At 39.9% G+C, this 25,625-nt stretch overlaps 1 protein-coding gene across 1 annotated transcript in view; it reads left to right on the forward strand.

Annotated features, from left to right (window-relative positions):
* ca10a (carbonic anhydrase Xa) overlaps positions 1-25,625 on the forward strand; it is a 253,080-nt gene that overhangs the window by 216,515 nt on the left and 10,940 nt on the right. The window contains exons 5-6 of the mRNA XM_019271359.2: positions 3,834-4,019; positions 17,710-17,805. Of these exons, the coding sequence (XP_019126904.1) occupies positions 3,834-4,019; positions 17,710-17,805 (282 nt within the window). The remainder of the gene's footprint in view (positions 1-3,833; positions 4,020-17,709; positions 17,806-25,625) is intronic.

Below are 25,625 nucleotides of genomic sequence, written 5' to 3' on the forward strand. Positions count from 1 at the left end.
CTGTGGATGAACAAAGGACATGTTCATTCAACAGTGAACAGTATAATGATTGTATATGATTGGAGAATCCTGAAAAGGCTCAACCATTCACAAGCGAGGATGGAGTGAGGTTTGCTGTTTTTTTGTGAAGAACTGTGAATTGTCCAACAGTTGAAGAACATGCAAAAACTGTGCTGTAGTTTAAATGATGTACGTTATGTCCTCTAAGCTAAATTTACATTTTCACAGTGCTGTTTTACAGCTGTGGCTCCGTAGGTAGAGCGGGTCAGCCACCAACCAGATGTTTTTTTTTATTTTTCAGATGGAGCTTGGTTCGATCCCCGGCTCCTCCAGTCTGCATGTCTAAGTGTCCTTGGGCAAGATACAGAACCCCAAATTACTCAGTGTGTGAATGTGTATGAATGGTTATCTCCTATGACTGATGAGCATCAGTGTATGAATGTGTGTGAATGAGATATGTAGTGTAAAAGTGCTGAGTGGAAAGGCGTTAAGTACAGTCCATTTACCATTTAAACACCCCACTGTGTGTTCACGAGCTAGTCACTAACTGTTTCTGTCTTGTAGTGTACAGAGTGAGACCTTTCTCATTGAAAACAACTGTCTACTGCTCCTTACACAACAAGGTCGATGACAGCCCTGAGCCTGAACCAGTATAGTAACGTTGCAGAGTGACACCTTCTGTCTGTAACAATTAGATAATGGATTTGAAAGGTATTTATTAACAGGCAGAAAACATGTATTTTAAATGACAAACTATTATGTTGTTTAGTTTGGGGGCTGATAGTAGCATGTGAATGCTATGTTCCAGTTTCCACACCGTGTAGTCTAGCTGTGTCTTTGATGCTGCATGTTTTTTGCTAATTATCTCATCCGTAATTACAACGCTGCTGGACATTCTTCATCTCTGTTTAGAGAGTCCGCAGGCCATGCACCGCTTCTACCTCATGAATAACAGCCAAAGGAGGGCTTGAGGGAGATGAAATCTTTCTGGCCTTTTCAGGTCCTTCACAGCACCCTCGTCGCCTTGCCAGGGGACCTGAAAGACTTCTCCTTCACTCGCTACCTTTTCCTCTCCGGGGCATTAAATCCAGTACACCACTCTCCCCCCTCACTCCCTGTACTTATCTCCTCTTTGCATCGCTCCCTCTTCCTCTCTCTTTCCCCTTTCAAATCATTGATTTTTCTGAGCTTCTATAAAATATTTACAGTGTGTGGGCAGACTTCTTTCTCTGGGAATTTGAAACGTCGGGGCGGGGGTGATCATTTTGAAAGCGAGTGGTAAAAGGAATTAGGGGAGAGGAGGGAAAGCCAAGGGAGTGGAAAGAGGAGAGGAGAGACAGAGGCAGATAAGAGAGATGGAAGTCCACCCAAAGTCGTGTCGTGAATATCAATGCTTCACTTTCAAACAACTCCTGATTCTAAATAAATAAACAGGGTTACCGATAAAGATCGTTATTTGTGGCTTTTGTAATACCGTGTTTCCCCTAAAAGCTCACAATGCATTGATTTGGAGCGCACTCTGATGATTTCTACCTTTTCATCTTTGCCTGTCCCTTCTTTTAACTTAAGGCTCCGCTCTCTCCTTTGTCTGCTGTTGTAATTTACAAAAACACCCTCTTCCTCTTGCACATATTGCTGCCTAATTAAATAAAGCCCTGAGGACTGTTACTGCGTAAGCTCTGTTGATGATGCTGCCTTCAACCAAAACTTGATTTTCTGAGCTGTCAAACATACAAGAGCACAGCAGCATCTCCTTATTACTGAAAGCAAAGCTCAAAGAGCTGGAAAAGAGAGCTAGATTTCCTCACTAAAGCTCTGACTGAACAAATGATTCACGACTGGAACCAGAAGACAGACTGAGGCAAACCTTTCAGAATACACCAAAAACCCTTCAGTAATAACTGTTCCACAACAGCTTCTTAAAAGATTTCACACAGTAGCAGAAATCTTTTCCAATGGTTTGTAAGTTTTCATGCATAGATCTTGTCGACTTTCATTTTTGTATAGAAATAAACACATCATGTTACACATTTATCACCTCTTATGCTGTGATGTATGGATGTATTCATGCATTCTATTCCCTTTGATTTCTTGTGAAGTTAATTTCATTTGTTTTCTTGAAATCTCAAGTTATTGTATGTATTTATTTGTCTCAAAATAACAAATGTTGTTATCCCGAGATAATACGATAATTACTTTGATATGACTGATACACTGTCAGTCATGACTCCACGCCCTCTCAGTTGGGGAGAATTTTTCTTTTTTTTCATTCAAAACAATTCCAGAATTGAATCAAAAGAGATTAAAATAAAGATTAAAATATATAAAAAAAAACTTTTATTACACTTATTTTATTTTGAATAAATACAACAAAAGTTTATCTTTCAGTTTTAAATTTTCATTTTTCAATTACATTTTTTTCTTTTCAAATGATCAAAACTTTTGGCCCTGATTTGTCTCCTCCAGTATTTACATACTGCTAATATGCAACAGCATATATCTTTAGAAAGAAAACCAAGGTTAATCAACATAATGAGGAAACATTCATTATAAATGTATCTCCAAAATTGCAAAATGTTTACACTGATTGCATCAAAACCTTTTACAATCGCAGTATTTCATTCCTTTGTGGCAACTAAAGCATCATTAAAGTTTTGAAAGTTCTCTTTAAACTGCGTTTCTCCAACTTGTCTGTGCTACAAGAATGTAACACTGTGGAGTGGAGAAAATGTTGCCCTCGAAAGCCCTCTATGGAAGAAAAAAAAAAATGATTTCATGTCATTTCCATCTCATTTCTCATCCATATGCTGCACCTCGTTAACAGCTAGGAATCTGAAAAAGTACAAGTTGATTTAGCTGGAGTTAAGCAGGCAGTCACCCTTTGGTGGAGCGATCTGCAATTCAATGACTTTTTGTTTTATTTTGTTTTTGGACGTAACTATAGTGATGCATTCATGTGCTTGTGGGGAAAGTCCAACTATAAACTTCAAAGGCATTAATGAGCTGGAGGAGATCTGATTTGTGTCATTAAAGGGAGTAAAAAAAAAAAAAATCATTAAAGCTGATGTAATGTCTGAAGGTCATATTTACAGTTGACATGGTCTGGTATGGTCAGTAGCTTATGGTGGCTAACGTTAGCCATATTTATAAAGATATTTCCATATAACTTCGCATTACTGAGTCTCTTGTTAAACCATGTGTTAGCATTAACCATTTCCCTGTAGTTGCCCCATGTAGCCATGGTGACATCACAAAGTTCCATGGTCTCACTTTAAACACGCAGATCACAAAATTGTTGCTGTGCGTTCACAGCTAACCTGCTGTGGCTGATGTTCTTTCGTGGTGTGAAAGTAAAACAGCTGCTGCAACCCAAGCTGCTTAAGTATATATTTGAGGGTAACCATGGTAACACAAACGCAAATGGTTCAGGACTTTTTTTTTTTCCTGATACATAAAAAAGTGATAAGAAGTTCAAACTGAGGTGTGTTGTATATTTCAGGGGGTTTCTCCGTCATTCTAAATGTCACATGAGGCCCAGTGGCAGTCTGCGGTAACAATGCACATCAACTATTTATTCCTGAGCTCTTTGTGATGCTGCATAAGTAAAATAAACACACAAGGCGCAGCAAGTTGCATCATGACTAGCTGTGAATGTGCTGTCAAATGAGTTTCCTGTCAGATCCACTCAGTGTGAACACAATGTATACTTTTTTTTCCCCTTCCGTCTGTGAGGCTTTTTCTTTGAGACGTGCTGCTTCGAGTGCGTTCTATATGTTTCATCTGGGGAAAATTATGTTTTTGTGTAATCAACTGTGTCATCTGTTCGTTTCCAGGTGGGAGGGACGATGTACAACACTGGCCGCCACGTCTCTCTGCGATTGGACAAGGAACATTTGGTTAACATCTCTGGAGGGCCAATGACATACAGCCATCGTCTGGAGGAGATCCGGCTACACTTCGGCAGCGAGGACGGACAGGGCTCTGAACACCTGCTGAACGGACAGGCCTTCTCTGGAGAGGTGTGTAAACACTTTAGTGCAGTGAACAGTAGCCTAGTGAAGAGGAAAAACTATATTTCTACATTTTTCTTTAAGTAAAATAAAACAAACGCCCTCTGAAAAGTAGCTTGTGCCAAAGCCGCATAAATGACGATAAGCACTCTTAAGTTAAGTTGAAACTTTATTAATTATATTGTATGCACAAAATCATTTCTCCGCGTTTATCCCATCCAGCTGGCACCTATCAGAACACACATGTGAACATAGTGATAGATGCCATATACACATATACATATATATATATATATACTGGAGCGGTGGGCATCAATTCACAGTGCCAAGGGAACAGCACCTTGCCATGTATTGTTTCACGTGCTCATTCTGTCTGTCAGAATTGTCCTTTTTTGGGCTTCACTTCCCCACACAATAGCGCACTATTGCAGTGTCTCAATAACAACCGTCAACATAACAAAGTAAGTGCAAGCTTTGCACAAAAGCGTCAGGCCTCTTGTTTTGAGAAATGTTCCTCTTTACATCAAATTAAAGTAGCCTGTGATCCAACAAATAAACATGAAGTAAAACCAAGAAAATCACAAGACGGAAATACTCACATTTGGTTCATGGGAAAAGTGACATTTCCTCTCCAACACTATCTTTTTAACATCGAGCTTGACAGCCTTATGTGCCCGCAGTCCTCCAAAGACTGGTTTGACAGTCAATTCCCTCTCATGCATTTTTATAGAAGTCATTTTTGAGAAAACAACTTCACAGGTGTATGTTGATCCGAACATGGTGAGCACATACATGGCCAAAGTCTTCAGTGTGTCATACACAAGCCACCCAAAAGGCGTTAAAGCTTTCAGCACCATGGAGAGCAGCCTTCATGTCACCATCAGTTCACTGTGATTGGTCGCCTCGTCCAGCGGCATCACCTACCGTACAGGTAATATGAGTCTGTTAACTGACAAAGGTTAAAAAATAACGTACGTTTCAAAAGCAATTGTTATATGAAATAATAACATAATACTTAGGATACAATATTCATTTAATTTAATTTTACGAGAGCGTCTGGCCCTGATAGTGTCTGCAGAGAGAAATTCTGGCCCTTGGATAAATGTAGTTGATGCTTTAGTGGAATTGGAGAGAACTGCAGCACACACTTTATAGCAACATAGATGAGGACAGACGATGACGTTTTTCAAAGTAATCAAGGTGAAAGTGGAAGTACTGGCAAAGTGGTTTTATATTCCATGGTTACTTATATCAGCTCCTTCTCATTTCAGAGCTTTTGCTGAGAACTCTCTGAAGTGAGAAGGAATTGAAGTTACTGTACCATCCATCCCCTTATCGCTGGATAGCATTACAGTAAATAGAAAACTCCACAATCTGCCCCACTGACAATTTTCCTTCACCCCGACTGTATTAATGTTACAGAGGGAGCTTTGTAAGAAAATATGTCCCTGCTTTCTTCCGGACAGCCTTTTAGTCACTGACAAATGACTTAATATGAGGATATTCTGCCAGATCCTTATCATCAGAAGGCTTATCAAATTATTTCATTTTAAAAGATCAGTGTGCAGGATTTAGTGACATCTAATGGTGTAGTTAAGAATTGCCACCTTCATTCTCTTGATCCAAGTTTAGAGGAAAAACTGCGGTGGCTGCGAAACCCAAAACAAAACCAAAAGTGTCATAAGACGCACTGTGTCTGCAGTTATATAAATCTCATTCTAAGGTAACAAAATCACAACAGTTCTATTTTCATGTTATCAAACACAAAGCCTTTAAATCTATATTAGTATGAATATAGGCGTCAACAAAGTGGCAATAATTGTTTGTTTGGAACAAGCCAAGAATCACATTATCACCTTATAAAGCTGATCTTGATAACATGTTAGCAGACAGTTACTTACTTTCTGCAGAGTAACAGTGGTGTACAGTGGGTTTATCTGTCTGAAACGAGGCTGAGCGGTGAGACTGACCTTAACCACTAAAGGAAACTGCACTCACGGTAATCAGCGAGATGATTGGCTGAGTTATTCTTAAAGTCCTCATAAAATCAGACTTGATGCTTAAGTGTGTCTGGCTGTATCTGTCACATGTCAGTATCTGTCCAACAATGACTAAAAGTCGTGTTTTCAGGGTTTTCAGGTATTCTTCACAGTGTTTTAAAGTTTGTCATTTCCTGATAAACCATAAAAAGTTGTTGATGTCATCCTGCACTTGGGGGCGTGTACTAATTTTACATCCAATGAAACGTTTTCTTGCTTATGATGCCACCGGAGCTGAGTGCTTCCTGTTTGAGTCAGTGATTCTGAGGGTTGCTACAGTCATCTATGTCCGAGACTCACTGATTGCTGTACAAAATCACAACTTCAAAACTTTATTCAGTGATTTTAATTAGATTTAGAGGCTAACCACAAGTTAACTGCTGCTACTTAATGGTTACAGGTTCAGAAACCGGACAGGACTACAGCCTCTGAGTTACGTTACACTACTGAGGTGATTTACAGACTTTCCTGATGGAAAATTGCAAACTGCTAACTGTTGTTAGCTCACTCAGCCCAGAATACCTTCTCTGTAGTCTACTCTACTGTCTACTGCCAGCAGAAATGGCACTGCTGGTTTCTGAGGTTGTGTTCAGTCTTGTGTCAAATTACACTTGGAATGAACAAAATGTCCACAGGGGTCGCCAGATTCAACAAAAAATGAAAGCTTCTTGTAGCTTTAACCAAACCTTGAACATAGTTTTTCATAGACTGGATTAAAAACTCTAGGCAGCACATGTAGTATTAGTATGATCACCACCAGGGAAACATAGCCCGTCTGTCTAATCGTGAGAAGAGAGCATGTTTAAATGTTTGCTTTTTGGAGGCAATATCATAAATTGGACCTTGGATATCTTTTTCAAGCACCTTGTACCTGCGTTTTTCTTTCATTTAATTTAGCAAGCATTTAGTTTGCAAAAAAGCTTTTCACACCTGAATGAGTCAGTCTGCAGAGAGCCGTGTGGAGTCTGTTTTTTAACATGACGGCAGCAATGACTTGCATCAGTTCTTTCAGCGCGAACAAACTTGTCTTGGAGATGACAGTTAAGCATTTAACACTCTCTCTCACACATACACACACACACACACACACACACACACACACACACACACACACACACACACACAAACACACACACACACACACACACACACTGTCGAGCTCTGTCTTTTCTTTTTTACATTTTTGACGAGCGAAACAATTATCTTCCCCGGCTTTGATTGTTCAACAAAATCATGAGTCACTCACGCCGCTGCATTCCACCACCGCCATTATATGAATAACCAATTTGTGTGGCAACAAAATAATTGCAGTCTTGACAGGCAAATTTATTATAATTAATGATAATCATTTATCCTGCCTCTGAGTCTGAGAGCTGATATTCAAATCATATAAAAACAAGTGTTTGCTGAGTCCTTCAGGGTGGAGAGAGCTGTAACCCAGAATTTGAAAGGATACATACACACACACACACACACACACACACACACACACACACACACACACACACACACACATTACTGTATCTTGAGGCTCCCAGTAGGACTTCACATTTTATTTCACCCCTGCCTTCAGTCACTGAATTGCCCTTTGTGGGTTAATACTGTGTTGGAGGAGTTCTCCAGGGCCAAGTGGAGAAGCTTTGTAGAGATTTGTCGCTGATATCTGAAATGTGATGTCACACCGTTGCCGTGCGTGTTACACACACAAGTGTCCCTCAGGCTGGCAAACAGAGGAGGAAACAGTGCAGACTGCAAAGTAATTTCCTCTGGGAAGGAAGGAGGGACCTGCTTTTAAAACAGTGGATGTGTGGATGTTTTTAATTGTAGGATGTGAACTCCCCGAAGGTTTCTAAAATCCCAAATTCCCAGAAAAAATAGGGAGGACATGACATCAGCGTTTTTAATAGCAACTGTGAGCAGCAGTGAACATTTAGTTGAACTGATTTAGCTCTGTGTCTCATATCTCAGGCTACATGCAGGCTGATAAAAAAACACAAATACTTTTGCCCTCCTCTGTGGGTTTTTGGTGAAAAAACTATAAAATTAATATTCTGATTTACAGCTGTTAAAGTGTCATTTTATTATTTAGGGGAGAAAAAATAAAAAAATTAATTAAAGTTTTCATTTGAAAATGAAACTTTTTCATGCTGATATGATTCTTCTAGTTCTCTTATCTGAAATCTGTTAGGTCTATCATGAGCAGTAACATTTTATTTGCATTAGACAAGTCAAATAATAATATTTATTTTTAATAATATTTATTTATAATAAATAATATATTTATTTATTTGTTTGTTTATTTTTTACAGAGACAATGCACATTAATCAGCATGTAATGTCCCAGCTCATGTAAGGATAGAAAGTAAGATAAACCGGATGTACTTGGTTCAGTTAGAGTTGGAGTTAGAGAGGTGACGATTCTACATGGGAAACAAAGAGCAAGATGCTGTTCAAACCAACAAAAAAATGTAACCAAAAAAATATTCTAGAAAGAAGAGAAAGAAATTAATATTGAATATTATAAGAAGAAAAACAGCACCTCTAAATCCCTGGTAGCAAACAAAATACCTCTAGGGAATACAAGTTAACATTCACAATCAGTTCTGAGCTCCACAGAAAAAACGACTCTTTAATAACATTTAGCACTCAGATTGGATTCCACAGGTGTCGCACCAATCGGGATCCTAGATCTGTAGGAAGTCGTGATGATGAAACGACATGCAAAGGACGTGTGCAATGCAAGCAATCAATGCAGCAGAATATCAAGCAGACAATCATTACAGGAAATTTAACATGACAGCCATAGGTCACTTAACAGGCACACAAATGGAAATTTGACTTGACTTTGATTTTCATTAAATCTTCCATTGTTTGTGGTTAAAGATCAGATACAGATTTATCTTAGCCGTCTATTAATTACACAGAATGTCATTTTCAGGGCTGCAGCAGTAATGACACAGAGACTAACAAACTATTTTTTTGTTTTCCTTCAGACTGAGCACAATCATCCATTTTATTCTAATTCTGCTCCATTGTTTCCTCCACTTGTCAAAACAAATCTACATAGTTGATTGGCAGCGTGTGGTCCAGACTCTATCTGTCTGCGATCACACTCTCTGCATAAGGAGTTAACAATAGATGTTGGTTTCAGCATTATAACTGGCAGCACTGCTCAGATAGTTGCAGCTACGCTGGAGCTGCCAAACCACAGGGAAAACAAGGCCAGGAAAGGTTGCTAACAGATGTTTTTTTTCTTTTTTAACATCCCGTTCCCTTTTGCCATGTTCTCCTCACTCATACAACTGTTTCTGAGTGAAATGGCAACTAGAAAACATCCTCCTCATCCTCCGCCTCCTCCCCATGACAACCCACTCCAGCCTTTCTCCGAGCTGAAGCCATGACTTCAAGGTCCAATAAGATGTTTCATAATCAAAAATGCAGAAAAATTCTCTCTCCTGTTCTCTCGCTCTCGCCCTCGTCTGCAGATGAGTGGTGGCTGTGCATGTCCTTGAAACGTGAACACAGAGAGAAATATTACAACTTTTTAAAGCAAAGCATCTTTCTGAAATGGCGGCCTGTGGGAGGACAGGGGGGGTGGTGGGGTATGGTGGCATGTGTGTATATCAGTGTGTGTGTGTGTGTGTGTGTGTGTGTGTGTGTGTGGGTACATTAGCACTCCAAAGCTTTCGTCTTTAAATCATCCTTTTATACTTCATATCTCCCAACTCATCGTGCCTTTTCCTCTGCCTTCCATTTAGCTCGACAGTGTGCGTGTGTGTATATGGAAGTGTGTGTGTGTGTGTGTGTGTGGCCACATTCAGACTTTAAAAGACAACCATCAAATAAAATATGTCCCTCATGTGTTACAAATAACAAACACATGCATACACAGATCACAAAATAGAGCTCAGATAAAAATCTGAGTCATCAAAATCACAAAATATTCAAATATATGACTGAATATTGACTTTAAGATTAACCAGCGCATTAATGATGCTGTCCAATCTACATATTGTGTATTTGTATTCATGGGATTTATTATCAGTGCCTCACATGTGGGTACATTTATGCTGATGAGCATATGCCTGCATAAAATCCTAGCTCCTGTCCACATGGTGACATGAGGTCTGTACACAGGAGTACAAACAGGTGCATGCATCTCTATTATCCTTCAAGAGATGGCCAGCTCAGTCTGACATTTTCATTGTAAAGTAGCAAACAAGACAGCACTGAGCATTTAGTGATGCAAATACGTATAGGATAATTCAAATAAATCAATTTACAACCTCTGATTCCAAGAAAGTCCATTTAAATTATATTTAAACGGTGGAATGCTCCCTCCAGGATGGAAGTGAGTTACTACCCTAAGCGAGGGAGTTCAAGTATCTCGCGATCTTGCTCACGAGTGACGGGAAAACAGAGCGTGAGATGGATCGGCGGTTTGGTGCGGCATCTGCAGTACTTGCGGACATTGTACCGGACCGTTGTACCGGACCAATTGTACTGGACTGTTGTGAGGAAGAGGGAGCTAAGCCAGAAGGCAAAGCTCTTGATTTTTTCAGTGGGGAGCTCAGAGTAGAGGCACTGCTCCTTCTGATTAGGATGACCCCTGGGCGCCTCCCTTTGGAGGTTTTCCAGGCACATCCACCTGGGAGGGACTATCTAGCCCATCTAGCCTGGGAACGCTTTGGGATCGCCCAGGAGGAGCTGGAATGTGTTGCTGGGGAGAAGGACGTCTGGAGCACCATGCTAAACCTGCTGCCACTATGATCCGACCCCGGATAAGAGGAAGAGAATGGATGGGTGGATGGACAAAGGCAACTTAACAATTTATTATTCAGAGTGATGGACTTTTTTTGTAAATTTACACTCATTCTAATTTGATGCTGCAACCTCTTCCAAACTAATTGACACAGGCGCAACAAAAAACCCAAAGAACTCAAAGTTTGGAAGCTTCCACATGTGGACAGGTTCATTGGTAACATGTCATAGTAACATGATTGAGTGTGAGGCTCAGTCATTCACCAACAAGGAAAAGTCAGACAGTTTAAAAACATTTCTCAAAACAGTTTAAATTAATATTTGAAATTTACCATCTACAATGCAGAATATTATTCAAAGATTCAAGATATTGTGTGTGTGTGTGTGTTTGAGAGAGGGAGACTGATGTGTGTGTATTGGCTGGTTGACTTCTACTTTACAGAACATTCCATTTTCTGAAGGTTAATTTTATACCGCGCACGTGTGTGTGTGTGTGTGTGCGTGTGTGTGTGTGTGTGTGTGTGTGTGTGTGTGTGTGTGTGTGTGTGTGGTGTGTTCTCCTGGAGCTACTTCACAGTCTAATCTGAAAATGAAACACCTTGGTCTTTTTTAATAAGTGCTAAAATATTCCAAATATTATTCCAGCAGCAGGATGGCTCATGTTTTTACACACTCAGAGACACACTCAGTCATCCTATTATCCTCTGATAAAAACACACGTGGAGGGAGTCAGGTCAAAACTGCTTTTCTTTAAAAATAGCTCTTTTATTTATACAGTGTTTAGATTGATTTCCTTCTTTCCAGGCAGCTGCTGCCTTGTGTTTCCTTCAGTCTGCCATGCAGCCTTGAAATGTAGGCGATCCATCACGGGGAAGGAGGCATTTCTTTTTTTTTCTTTTTTTTTTGTCAAAGTTATGGTGAAGGTCATGCAGTGACTATATTGAAAACACTTGCTGCTGGAGCCTCGAAGGACACTCAACCATCAAGTTTAATAGAAACAAAAATATTCACATTGATTCCATGGACTTTGTTTAGAGTGGATTTTTAAACTATTCAGTTAAATGTTAATTTATAGTTATGGCTAATGCAAATTTGTACTTTTCTGATAATATAGAACAGCTGAACTTTTTACCTAACCATGTGAACAGTGTATTCTCTCGGTGAGATGATAGAATCACTTCATCACTTAAGGTTTTCCTCATTAGAAATAAGTTGTCAACTGTCTGAAAATGAAGCTTTTAAAACAGCTGTTTGTTGTGAAAATCCACCAATGCACTATGGTACAAATGATTTCACACCTAATAACCAGTAAATTACTTTTTTAGATTCTTACCCATTGCAGAAAGTGCCAAATTGTCCTTGAATGCACAAGGAAAGGTGAGCTTTATATTCTATTTGCAACTTCCATCACTGCACAAATAATACCAACTGCCAAAAAAATAAAAAAATGTGAGTTGGGAGTTTAAATTCTCAACCCTGCAAGCTGATCCTCGTATTGTACTGAAATGGACAAAACAAAAGCCTACAGCGATGCTAGCAGCTTTAGCTGTGCTAACACCAGCATGCTAAAATGTTTAATGGTATATGGTGCCATAGTAACACTATTCATTTCCTTGTTAGCATGCTAACATTTGCTAATCTGTTCTGGAAGTGAGGTAATAGAATCACTCCCTGTAAGCACAAGGAACAGCTGAGGCTGATGGAAAATGGATTCAGGGTATCAGTATAGTTGTAATTCTTCCTGTGGTAACTATGAACGTATGTATCAGATATTTACTGCAATCCATCCAGTTTTTACCAAGTCTTTTCATTCTGAACTACATAATGTCAATCAGTAGGGTACATCCTCTGGGAACCATGAATGTTGAGATATTTCACAGGATAGATGAAAAGAATTGCTGTGCTGGTGGTGCTCGGTGAAAATTCAAGAAATCACCTAAAAGGATTCATCCTCTTGGGACTAATGGGCAATCCACTCAATATTTGTTGAGTCTGGATATAGAGTGACTGACTGACATTGAAATCCATTCTGTACGGTGAAAAATGTTTTCATTGGCAAAATTGTTGACCAAAACATCAGGTATCAGGTCAAAGCAGCCATTTGAGACCTTTTAGATCCATTATCACCCATTATTTTAGATGAGACAACATGGGGATGGACAAAAAAACTTCAGTGTGCATTCAAATAATGCTGAGTGTGAACAGATTAACACATAATAAATTCAACAGAGAGTTAGCTCCTCCAAAGTGAAGAGAGGATCCTGCTATATTTATTACAAATCTTGTTAAGTGTTGGAGAAGGATTCGCCATAGGCACCTGTTTCAAACACTTTAAACCCCCATCAATCACAGATACACACCTCTTTCAAACACAGTCACACACATGGAAAATCACATTGAGCTAATATCACTGCGGCAGATTATCGGTCACAGAGCTTTTCACGCTGAAGCTCGCTCCTTTTTATTTTTCTCTTCTTCTAATTATCATTAATCACTATTAAACAGCACATTTCGCCCACATATGCACCGTGGCGTCCTAATTGCGGTGCATTTTGGCTTAAGATCACATCAGAACATCACTGCAGTGCTTCGGAGGAAAACAAACAGAAGAAAGAAATTTTGGGATTGTGTTCAATTTTAATACAAATGATGCTGTTGATTTGGCAGTCTTTTATCATGCCAGTAAAGCACCTGAACAGGAGAAACAGCAAGCTATGTACATCTGTGTGTGTAGTAGGAGGCCTTGTCTGTTTGTTAGTTTTATGGGTCTATGCTTCAGTTAATCTGAAGGAGGGAGGATGGGTGGATTGAAGTTGAGATGGAGAGCGTCATTTCCAGCCCAGCGCTTTTAAACCCCCCTCCTCACCGTTAGCGCTGAACACCTCTCTTCCGCTATCGACTTTCTGTCTTCATATTTCCCTACCCCCGGGGCCAGGCCAGCCATCACGCCATAAAGAGGTTGTCGTGACCCCCAGGCACACATACACACTCCAGAGAGAGCCCTGGCCAACCAAGCAAACATGACCCTTCATACTCAATCCAGTGTCCTCTTAAACCCCTTCCGCTCAGTGAAGCTTCACATGCTGGTTTCATCGAAGGTTTAACCAACTGAAACCCCTGAAGCCTAAAAAAGTGTCACTGCCAAAGGAGCTGCTAAGACTCTGAAGAGCCGGCAGTATTACTTTCAATGGGAAGTTTTATTGTGCTGATGTTGGTCTTTTCTTCTATTTGGAGATAACCAGAAACCTGTTTGACCCTGACAGAATGGTCACCTTTAAACATGTTCAACATAGATTAGAATGTTGGCATGCTAACATTTGATAATAAGTAATGACGAGAAGTATGGCCTTGCATTATGTAATAACGCCCCATTACTGTATGTAATACTTTTTCACTTCATCATGTAGTAAAGCCGCATTTTGTAATAATCTGGCACTTTTTGTAATAAAATTCTTGAACGCAATGTGTGATAAACTTTGCTGCGTTTTGTAATATGCAATATGTAACAACTTATTACACAATGAAGTGAAAATTTATTACATTCTTACATAATGCGGCGTTATTACATAATGTGGTGCTGCATGGCTTGACAAATATATTGGACAAATTGGAATTTAGAATGCTCAGGGTACATACATTTCAGAAATGTACCAAATTCCAAGGCAATCCATCAAATTTTTAAGATTTATTTGAAGCCATAAATCATGGTGGCACTATAGGAAAAGTCCATGAATGTTTCTATAAAGGTACAAACATGACTGTCAATCGAACAGACGTTGAGATATTTCAATTTAAATTATTTCAAGTAGTGGACAGACCAACAAACATTGCCATCTTTAGATCTACAATACTAATGTGGCTAAGACAAAAAGTTTCATCACGGAAGCTCACTTTAGTCAGGTTAGATGCTCAACACCTTTTGTCCAAATATCGAAGTGTTTTTGACCAAGACATTGAATTCCAAGTTGCTCCCAAATGTTAGGTCAGAATCTTGAATGGTAGCATGCTGCTCTGGGAATAGGTGGATGAATAGGTAACTTGTGCTTTGGAGTAAAAATCATGATAGAAATTTATTTTATTCTACTTCTGGAACTTACAGGTATAGTAATAAAGCTGCCACCACATGACCTAAACTTTATGTGGAGTCGGCAGTCAGCAAACATGCCTTCTTGGATGCCCTAAGTTAGATAAAACAACCTAGTGTACAAGAAAACATGATAAAGTTCCCTTTGGGTACACTTCCACTGGAGAAAATGCAATACAGTGCCATATAGGCTGCCTTATATGCTGAAACATTAGTTGGCCTCTATGTAACTCCAAATGGTTCAATAGTTAATAGTTACCAGTGTGTTTTAATTACAGAGCTGTAGATGTTCTACTTTAAATCTGAGTCACATAATAAAACAATTTAATAACTTTAACTGGTGTAACCCTAACCCTGACCCTAAATAGACTGGATAAGGGTTTGCATTTGATAAGCAGATTTAATATTGGATACCAATTAGATGAAGTGCTATAGAACCCCCAACCCTAATTTGTACTAACGCAGTAATATCTGTCCAAACTGATCATATAATCTGTCTGCATCTCCGTCATCATCACAATCTGTTCATCAGGCACCAGGAACACAGCGTCATGGCCCAGTCCTAATAGACTGTACCTGTGAGATATGTGTTGCTGTATTCAGTAGTGTGTGTTTGTGTGTGTGTGTGTGTGTGTGTGTGTGTGTGTGTGTGTGTGTGTGTGTGTGTGTGTGTATGAACAGAGGGACACTATAATAAATGATGTAGTGCTGCAGGCTCACAGGCCTGGCCAACATGCAATGGCTCTTCTCTTTTGCTCTCGTCTTCGACTGTTTTTGTATCTAATTACGACCTCTATTTTCGCTCTGCATCGGCCCTTTTTTCTTCTCCATTTGGCACACATTCTCACTTTATCATGGCCCACACTGGCCTTTTATTGCCCACCAGCAGCAAACTTTGTGCAATTTGTCATTGAGGGAGCGTGGATGAGTTCTTTTGGCTGCCTCTGCCGCTCTCACCTAAAAATCTAATCAGATCAACGTAGGGCCCTAATCACTTCCTCTCTCGCCTTGATTGCATTTATAGACGTTCTGTCGCTCTGTGCTCCCCCAATCGAGCATTTCATAATTACTCTCCTCTTACATTTGTTTATTTATACCCTCCAGTACAGTGCTTGCCAAGCCCTTTGCCAATGAGTGAGGATGAGAAGTTTATGGAGGTGGGGAGAGAAAGAGTTAGAGCCTTTGGGAAATATCTGAAAATTATTACCGGCCCTTTGTGCTTGAAATAAGTGCTTCACCACTTTTATATTCATAGCAGTTCATTGTGTATATTACTATTAAAATATAGAAGTACCACAGCCGAGTCAATAAATTTCAAGCTTTAGGTTATGGTAGTATCGCTGACCGTTTTGCTGATTTAGTTAATGAGGAGTGTCGAGTTTATCATTTTTGTAACAACTATTCAAAAGCAATAGAACTGCAGTTCTGCAAAGATATGGTTGGGTAACCTACTTGCATTTTTCATTCAGCAAGAGAATAAATGTTACCATTAAAAAAAAAAAAAAAAAAACTAATGCTGTATGCACAACTTGCATAATCCTGCACCCAGAACTACAGAACCACCAAAACAACATGGAGGCAAACCAGCTGGTAGGGTTAGAGTATCTCAGGGTGGCAGTATCTTAGTTTGTCCTGGTCACTGCTGAGGTGCCCTTGACCAAGGCACTGAACCCCCTAACTCCTCTCAGGGCACCACTCTGTGTGGCTGCCCATCACTCCACCATCTCTCTCCACAGTCCTTTACGTGTTTGTGTGGTTGTATTTCGGGTAAAAATGCATGTAGCAAATCCCTTGAGGGATTACTAAAGTATCTTTTCTATTCTATTCTTTAAGTGGGTGTCCCGACCAAAGACAGCTAAAGAAGAGGAAGGTTAAACAATGAAATACCATCCACCAAGTCTAATTTAAGAAATAATTTATCACACACTAAATCATTGGGCAGAGTTTTATGAATATGTTAAAAAATGTGTAAAACTCTATTGTGATGACAGTCTTTCTTCATCTGGAATGATCACAGTGTTCATGGTAATCTGCCAAGAACATTCTCACATCGACACATATTGAACAGGCCAACTTGCTGGATGACATATGTTTTGTAGCAACGAAAGTTGAAAAAGGTTCAATTCTTTGCCAAAGCCGTCCATGTTTGTATCCCTGCTGCCTCAGTGACGATATATAGATGAATTTGTCCCTGCTGGCTCTGAACTTTTTATTCATTTTCTCTTTGTCAGAATACTGGGGGCTCCTTTTTTTTCTTTTTTTTTTTTACAAGTTAGAAGTTGAACGGTACCGCCTGCCCACATCCAAACATCATTAAAAGGCAGGAATATTGAACAGCTGGAGTGGATGAAGCATCGGTGTGAGTGAAACATTAACCTCGTGCTGGGAGATGGTTTAGCTGCGCTCACCTCAGCCTGTGAGAGCCGGCTGGCCTTGGATCAAATGAAGACAGAATCCTCGATTCTTTATGTCCCTCTTATTACCACTCATATAAAAATGTTCCCAACACCAGCTCACATTACATTACACTGAGTGTCTGGGTGAATCCATGGGGGAGATTTGATCTGTATTGATTTTCCCTTTTAAATCATCTGACATGATGTAGCAGGGAGGATGGATTTAGGTGAATGAGGGACTCGGCTGAGATATAGATTCTCTACAAATGTTTCCAACTGCAAGGTTTCCACTATTTTTCCGCACACTGTGGAGATCAACCTTGTCTCACAGTCACTGTGTTTGTAAAGTTGTCCAAAGATGTCAGAGTCTGATTTTTCTTTCAGTAACGCTCTCTGTGTGTCCTCTCTGTGTGTTCCAGGTTCAACTGATCCACTACAATCACGAGCTGTACACAAATTACACAGAAGCTGCTAAAAGCCCCAATGGACTGGTCATAGTGTCCATATTCATGAAGGTAAGTCTCATACATATGTTAAACAACTGCCAATGTGTACTCACGACAATTGATTGGCTTTCTGAGATGTCACGATCCAGCGGCTGCTATGATGACATTCCGTAATAGGAAATTCAACACAGTGCTAATCATTGCACTGGACAGGAGCTTTCTACATTCCTCTATAGATAGCGAATTACAGTCACAAGAAACTTGACCTTGTTTAATCAGTGTTTAAGCATTACAGAACAGCTACAGTACACAATACACAGATGAAACATATTCTGTGAGAGAGAACGTCGTGTTCAGTCCAGACAAACTCAATTAAAGGTTGACCAAGTTCATTCAAGTGTTTCTGTGCATAGCAGCGCTGACTTTTTCTTCTTAAACCCATTCTTCCTCAAGATTCAAAAAACATCCAGCATTAAAATTTAAATTTAAATTATTAACCCTACATTTTTTATACAGATTAAGTTAAACATGAATGTCATTAATTCCTGGGAATGTGGTTTATGGTTTACAATGACTTTTGGAGAATTTAGCAAATTACATAAAAAGAGATCATCGGATATAGAAAGTAATCAAAAGTAATGCAGATGATAATTATTTGCATGTCAAATTTGGGGACAACAAACAGGTGTAGTCCACAGGTTTACATGCTCCAAAGTATGATGGCAAGCCTGATGGAACAAACTAAAAATCATATTCATTTGCATGTCTTTCTTCTGCCTGCATAGGTTTTCTTGTCTGTCATTATGATTCCCATGATTGACTGGTATGGCGACATATCAGGGGTGTACTCCACCTCATGACCCAAGGTGAACTGAGATCAGGATTAATCCAGTAAGCCTATAAAAAGGATACAATTTTCCATTATTACTTTTATATTATGTGTTTAGTGGTGGAAGGGTGAAACGTGGGTCAAGGTAGAACCCGTGAGAACTCTTTAATTGTATTATTATATTGAGTACACCAATGAAGCAGACTAAAACACAGCTCATATTCAGCCATGGAACAAATTGGTTCTTTTTATTGTCTTATTCAAAAGACATCAAGTATTTAAATAACTCTCCATTCAACATTAAAAAAAAAAACTATTCACTTAAATGAACAGATGTAAGCTTTTACATCTTTAGGACAGCTGGCCATTTGAAAAGCTAATAAAAGCTTCAGCCTCATTTTAAACTTTAATGATGGTTTTGTCTGACCGATCATTGTCGGTTTTAATGTCTAATTTAAGACGAAGAGGGGTCATTTAATTGGAATTCAGTGGAAAACCACCCAAATGGTATGAAAAGTAGCCCAAATGATCAGGTGCTGCTAAGCCAAAATAATTAATTTTGCAATCCCTGTGCATGTTGTGTTGGGTTGCTTTGTATAGACGAACAGGCAAAAAGTGTGTAAAGATTTCTTTAAATAGTTTCCAAGAGCTCACATGCCAAATGGTAGCCTCTCTTTTTCTGCAAATAGCAGCATATAGCCTTTCCAGAGTTATAATATAACACGACAGGTGGTGTTTGTGCCATGTGGCTGTGGATAAAGGAGTGAAAACCGAACAAAAGAAGACATTGTGTAAGTTTGGAATGAGGTTAAGACAAATATTGTCAAATATGATAGTCATTTATTGATTGTATTTGGCACATTTGTCAAAGCCTCACTTACTGTAACCCTCCGGTTGTGTTCACCTCTCGCCCCTTACTTTAGTGTTCCCGGTCAAAATTGACCGGTCTCTTTAACTGTAACTGCTCTTAAGGTAAAATGACATTTGTCTCATCAGACTGGACTGAAACTGTCCACTGTCCACTGTCTTTGTGTAGCATGCTCATCAGGATGACATTTATATTCTTCTCTGGAACATATGACACAATAGTGTGTGTGTCAGTGAAGCAAATTTTGATGAGAGTGCCTCTCTTCCTCTGGTCGATACCAGTGCAGGGGGAAGTTCAGGCTTGTTCTTCCTCACTGTCCCTACCATGGTGAGCTTTCTTTTCAGCAGCTCCTGACCAAGAGCATATGATGTGAAGAAGTTGTCACATGTGATATTATGCCCTTGAAGACTGGTTGTCATGTCCAGCACAACACGCATGTCCTGTTTTTTTTCGGTCTAGTACTGGGTTTCCTCATGTATACCTGAATATTCCAGACATAGCTGCTCCTGGCTTCACATGCTGCCCAGATATTTATAGGAACAGCGACCAATTGGTAGTCCCTCCACCCACCTGTCCCAATTGTTCCTGATGGCAGCCAGTTTGTCATTTCATCAGCAGACGGATCGTGTATCTCTGTTATCAAATCAAATAATTCTTGAAAGGATATGGATATACTGCTGTAAGGACATAGTATAGGACGGAATATAAGCCTGCCAGACTCTGCATCCCACAGACTTTTTGTAGCCTCATTGTTTGAGCGATACTCCTGCTAAAATCAACAGATCTATGTAGGCTTGGAAGCCTACTAGGTCAATTTCTCTCAAGGTGTCTCCAAACACACTCTCCAGTATAATTCCCTCAATGGACTCTGGTAAAAAGAGCTGGAAGCTGGACTTGATGTCATCCACACAAGATGCTGCAGAACCTCTGGTTCGATTTCAGTGCCCTCTTCATCATGTCCACTAACCTGGGCCAGAGCCTCTTCGACAGAGAACCGCTTGGTCAGTTGCCTACTCATTGTGCTCAGGGTAGAAGGAGTGCAAGGCAAACATCAAGCTATATATATAGAGTCTGTGTGGGTTCACATAACAGACACCTGTCCAGTCTGTGTCAAGATATGATACAGATATGTTGTATCAACGTGTTTCATCAGAAAGTTGGTTCACGTGGGGGATAGGCACATAAGCACGGGAAAGAGATGTGTACCCGCAAAATACATTGTTCAGTCTGAAATGTGTGTGTGAGTGAGTGAGTGAGTGAGTGAGTGAGTGAGTGAGTGAGTGAGCGAGCGAGTGAGTGAGTTAGTTGGGGCGGTGTGTATGGGGATGTTTTTGGTCTGATGGATGAATATAGTCTGGATACCCATTCATTTCCTATGGTGGTCACTTTTGACCGGGAACACAACAGATGTAACAAGGTTGATCATCATTTTTATATGTTCAAGTGCATAGTGTGGAGGATATCATAAGGCCTTGTGGCAATCAGATTTAAAACACAATATTTATGTGTTTTAAGTTGTAAATCGGTCAAATTTGACCCGAACACGACAGGAAGGTTAATGTCACATATTCAGTTAACTGTGACTCTGCTTTATTAGTATTCTGACCCAGACTACCTGGTCCAGTGTGTAGAATTTAGTTGCATTTAGTAGTCTAATCGATTCTACACACTGCACCTTTAAGGCACTAAATAGTCTGTTTTGGGTGTTTGGGTGGGTTTAAAGAACTCTGTCAGAAGCTGAATTATCCTTCAGCAGGTGGCATCGGTGCTTCCACCCCTCCACTCTCCTGCTGTGTCTTTGCCTGAAATCTTCTAAATGTTCAGCTCAAGAACACACCACTCACTAACTATTAGCAATCCAATTATCCTACAGAGCCAAACAGTGTGCTTCTTGGCTTTGTGTCAGCGGTGGTGGCAGCAGTCCTGCCTCTTTTGTTGTGCGAGAGAGGTCTCCATCATGAATAAGAGGCTCAGAGATCAAAGAGGCAGCCATCATCCTCACCACTGTGCGCACTAAGCCTGAAAAAGTTCAGCTTCTAACTGCTAATTAGCTCTCCAATGTCAATGGGACCATCGTTTAGTCTTGAAGAGACAGAGGAGACGCTGACCTAGGTCAGCCCTCCTCGACTCCCCCCTTTCAACCTGCAGGACTGTGTTGGAGGATATATGAGCTCTGGAAGTGGAGTGCAGCAGGTGTTCCGACAGCCAGAGGAAATGGCTCAGTAACAGCGGCTCTGCACTGCTGTCAGCCCTACCTGTCAAAGAAAAAATATGTTATATGATGATACTCTTCATATGCTGCTACTTAGAAATGTATTTACTGCATTCTCAAGGTGCCGCACATATTATGTACACAATAGAGCAGTGAGTTCAGGAGAATTTTTCAACATCAGTGAGTTCAGAAATGAAAGTTCTGTTCATTTTCTGACAGTTAAAGCACTCTCAAGGTCTGTAGCAGACTTCAGACTTATCCAGTTGAATCATCGTTACAAAAGATGAGAAACTGTGTAAAAAAAATTTAAAAAACGGTTGTTTAATAAAAAGCAAAGGTGCAAAAAACTACAACTTCAACTTTTAACAATGACTGTGTTCCGGTAGCAGTTTAAATCATCACTCTCAGTGGCTGTGACGGTGTTTTGTACCAAAAAATATGTTCTGAATTTGCTGCAGCTACAGCAGCTCAAGGCTAACCTCTATCGTAGTATTTAGAACCTTATGTGATATGATTTCTCTGAAGCAAACATGATATAATTCAAACTATGTTGGCAAACGTTCCTTAAAGTCTGTGTAAAGTAAGAATAAATATGTGTTCTGAGTTTGTCAGACCACAGAAGAAAGCGTTATTTGACAAATTTGAATGATTAAAAATATCAACAAGTTTATGAAATGAGGTGTCAAAATCAGGTAAAAATGAATTCTCAGCTCCAGGACTGTGGGGTGTGTCTACTGATGGAGATGAAGCCACGCCCCCTCCTGGGAGCAGGAGCCATTTTGAAGCGACTGAAACGTGTCAGATGAGTTCAGAAAATGACATGACTAACTTTGAAACACTCTGATGAATTCATCTCTATCTCTCTGCTCAGGGTGGCCTCAGCGTGTCATCGAGCCACCCTTTAAGGACCGCCCACAAAATCCTAGACTGAAAACTGGTGAAAAACTGTTTGAACCTCTAACTCCACATTTCACTAATATATCGTTCAAAGTCTTTTCACGTTTTCAGCAACTATTTTCCAACATATTTAATGTGTTTTGAAAGAAATCTCAGAACTTCCTTTACACTGACTTTAAAATAAAATGTTCAAATAGGAAGATGTGAATCATCACGTATTAGATTACGATTCACCTCTCAACAATTCAAATGCACACTGAGTCTTGATAAATATGGGACATTAGCCCCAGCCAGCAGCCAACTACTGGTAAAATCTTTCAGAAAAGATTTCAGAAAAACAATGAAATGATAATAACAAAGCCCATTATTGACTGGTTGGTGAATTTGAACATTTATCTCAGCAGCTGGTAGATGTTCACATTTTAAAGAGTCAATTTCCCATCTTGAAAATGTATCGACCCCTCAATTTTCTATATTACTGCACATCAGTGCTACTTTTTCATCAGTTAATACAAGCAGTCTCTTTTTCCCTCTAAAATGAGACTACAACATGTTTGAGCTGAATCTTTTTAATATCATTGTCTATGTCAGTAAGATTCTCTTCCCTCTCTAAAGGACTAAGATGGCAAAGTTGACAAATGCCCTCTCAATTTTTGGCTTCTTTATGGTTGCAGCTCAGGTTGAAACACCACGTGGCTTCTTAAATTTGTTATTGTCTTGTCCACTTTCTGCTTAGATGTCCATTTTTTATCAGTCGCTGCTTCAACCTTCAAAGTTGGTTAGCCAAAGATGCTTTATTAGTCTAACATTTCCATCACTCAGTGCAAGAGAGCAACATTGCAACATAATGACAAAACGTGATTGTCTAGCCAAAGCTGGAAAATGAACAGTCAAGATGTAATTTAGATTGGGCTGTAAACTGATTACCTCCTGTCACTGCATTAATGCAGAATCTTCCATGTTTGCATCATGATGCATCTTAGATTCAAGAAATTTGCACACATCTAGAATTTACCAGCAACGTCTTTTGCCGATCTCAAAGTTCTTTAACACAGAAACACATGCAGGAGTGACCCTGATAATATGATGATGAAACTGATTTGTCAGTTTATAATTGAAGATGGCTCTAAATACTTTAATAGCCTTTAATGTTCAACATTGCTGATGAAGCCAGCAAGAGCTACGAATTAGCAGTGAATTCATAACCCTTAATTATCTAAGCAGTTTAGTCTTACATTTGCACTAATTGTAAGTGGCAGACTTAACAGAAGTTTGAGATCAGTGACTGGATATTTCAGGAGCAATAGTTCATTCTTGATATGTGTAAAGAAGTAAACAGGATTGCATTTTATTTTCCAATACAGTATTTAGTTTGGAATATATCCAACTGTCAGTTATATCACATTGCAGAAAATGAAAGATACTTCTACTTCCAGAAGCAGAGGTACAAATACTGGCTACAGTACCACTGTGATACTTCTATTATAAGTGGCTCATTGTTAGGGGTTCTATACAGTTATAATATAATACTTCTGCACTACAGAAGCTTTTTAATCAGTCTAATGCTGTCAAAAAGCAAAACAGTGCTGCAACAGATAGAGAAATGAGACCATGCCGTCACTGCATTATAGTTGTGGTGTCATCAGCAGTCAGATAGAGGGAAGTCTTTCTTCCAATTTGGTCTTATCAATTGATGTTGACCAACCCATAAAGATAATGCAGCTTTCTTCTATTGTGCCAAAAAGGAACTGAAACACATCCTGATAATAAACTGATACTTTTTTATTAAACTTTGGATAAATATTCTTTAAAGAAATTGCAGCATTGATAATTCAGAAGTCCAAAGAAGACAATTTTGTAAATGCCCAAATGCCAATAAAAAGTTTTGGTAAAATCCAAGACATTTAAAAAAAAGAAAAACTCAAAAAACGCTCACGCCCACTCAAACGCCTCCAACTCCAACTGGTTCTGTGAACGTCTCTCCGCTCAGACTCAGTCTTTAGCATGTTTCAGCAGGTCAGACTCTTCAGTAGTAGCACTGAGCAGACAGGTGGTAATTAGCCACATTTCTCTGAGCAGAAGCTCGATTTTCATTTTTTCAGTGACTCATGCTTTCTAAGGTCTTGTCAGATTTCCGATCCCATCACTGTGACTCAGAATGCCAGGGAGGGCCCCCATTCTAGGCATGCAGTCGTGAGGCACCATTAAGGACAGCGGTGGGTGACTGCAGCTATGCAGGGACCTCGGTGGAAAGCGGACACACAATGAAGAGGCTCCAGGACAGGCTTTTACCATTTCACTGATGCAACAGCAAGAAATATGTGAATGCGCAAGATGTGGTTATCTTGTGTCTAATCGACATTCAGCCATATGGTGCTAAGTACTTACACTCCTCACACCTAATGTGCAGACATTCCTGAAATAGAAGACACAGATTGACTGAATCCCCTCAGGTGTGTTTCCAGGAAAACGATGAAAATGAGAGAGAGGGGAAGTAGGAAAACTAGTCCGCAGCATAGGTGGCTGGAAAAGCCTGCCTGAAGAGCACAGGGAACAGGTCAAAGTCTAAGTAATTTAGGTTGCAGCGAGGGGCGGGGGAGGACGAGCACATCCCTTTTTAATCACTTTGCCCAAAGACATCTCAACAATTAAAGTTGTGAAGTCCAACTAGCATGAGTGAGGGGTAGATGGAGTGGAGAGGAAGGCAGCTAGGAGTCAAAGGAAAGTGCAGGGGTGGACGTGAAGTGTGAGGCGCATCCCTCAGCTATTAGCAAGCATGTCCCAGAGTTCTACTCCATGCTTCTCAGACATCACTGAACAATGGAGTCAGTCAAGCGTAGTAGCTTTGGAGTCAAGAATTAAGAGTGCCCCTACAGCTTTTGATGTCAGTTAAAGTGGTGCAGTCAAAGACCCAGTGTGTAGGATTTAGTGGCATATAGAAGTAAGGATGAACTGGCAACTTGTCCAGAGTGTATCCCTGTCTCTTGCCCAATGTCAGCCGAGATAGGCTCCAGCCACCTGCAACCCTGATAAGATACACGGTTATAGAAAATGGATAGAAGTGCTGCAAATTGCAACTGACT

This window comes from Larimichthys crocea, chromosome XVI (genome assembly GCF_000972845.2).
Source record: "Larimichthys crocea isolate SSNF chromosome XVI, L_crocea_2.0, whole genome shotgun sequence".
NCBI lineage: Eukaryota > Metazoa > Chordata > Actinopteri > Sciaenidae > Larimichthys > Larimichthys crocea.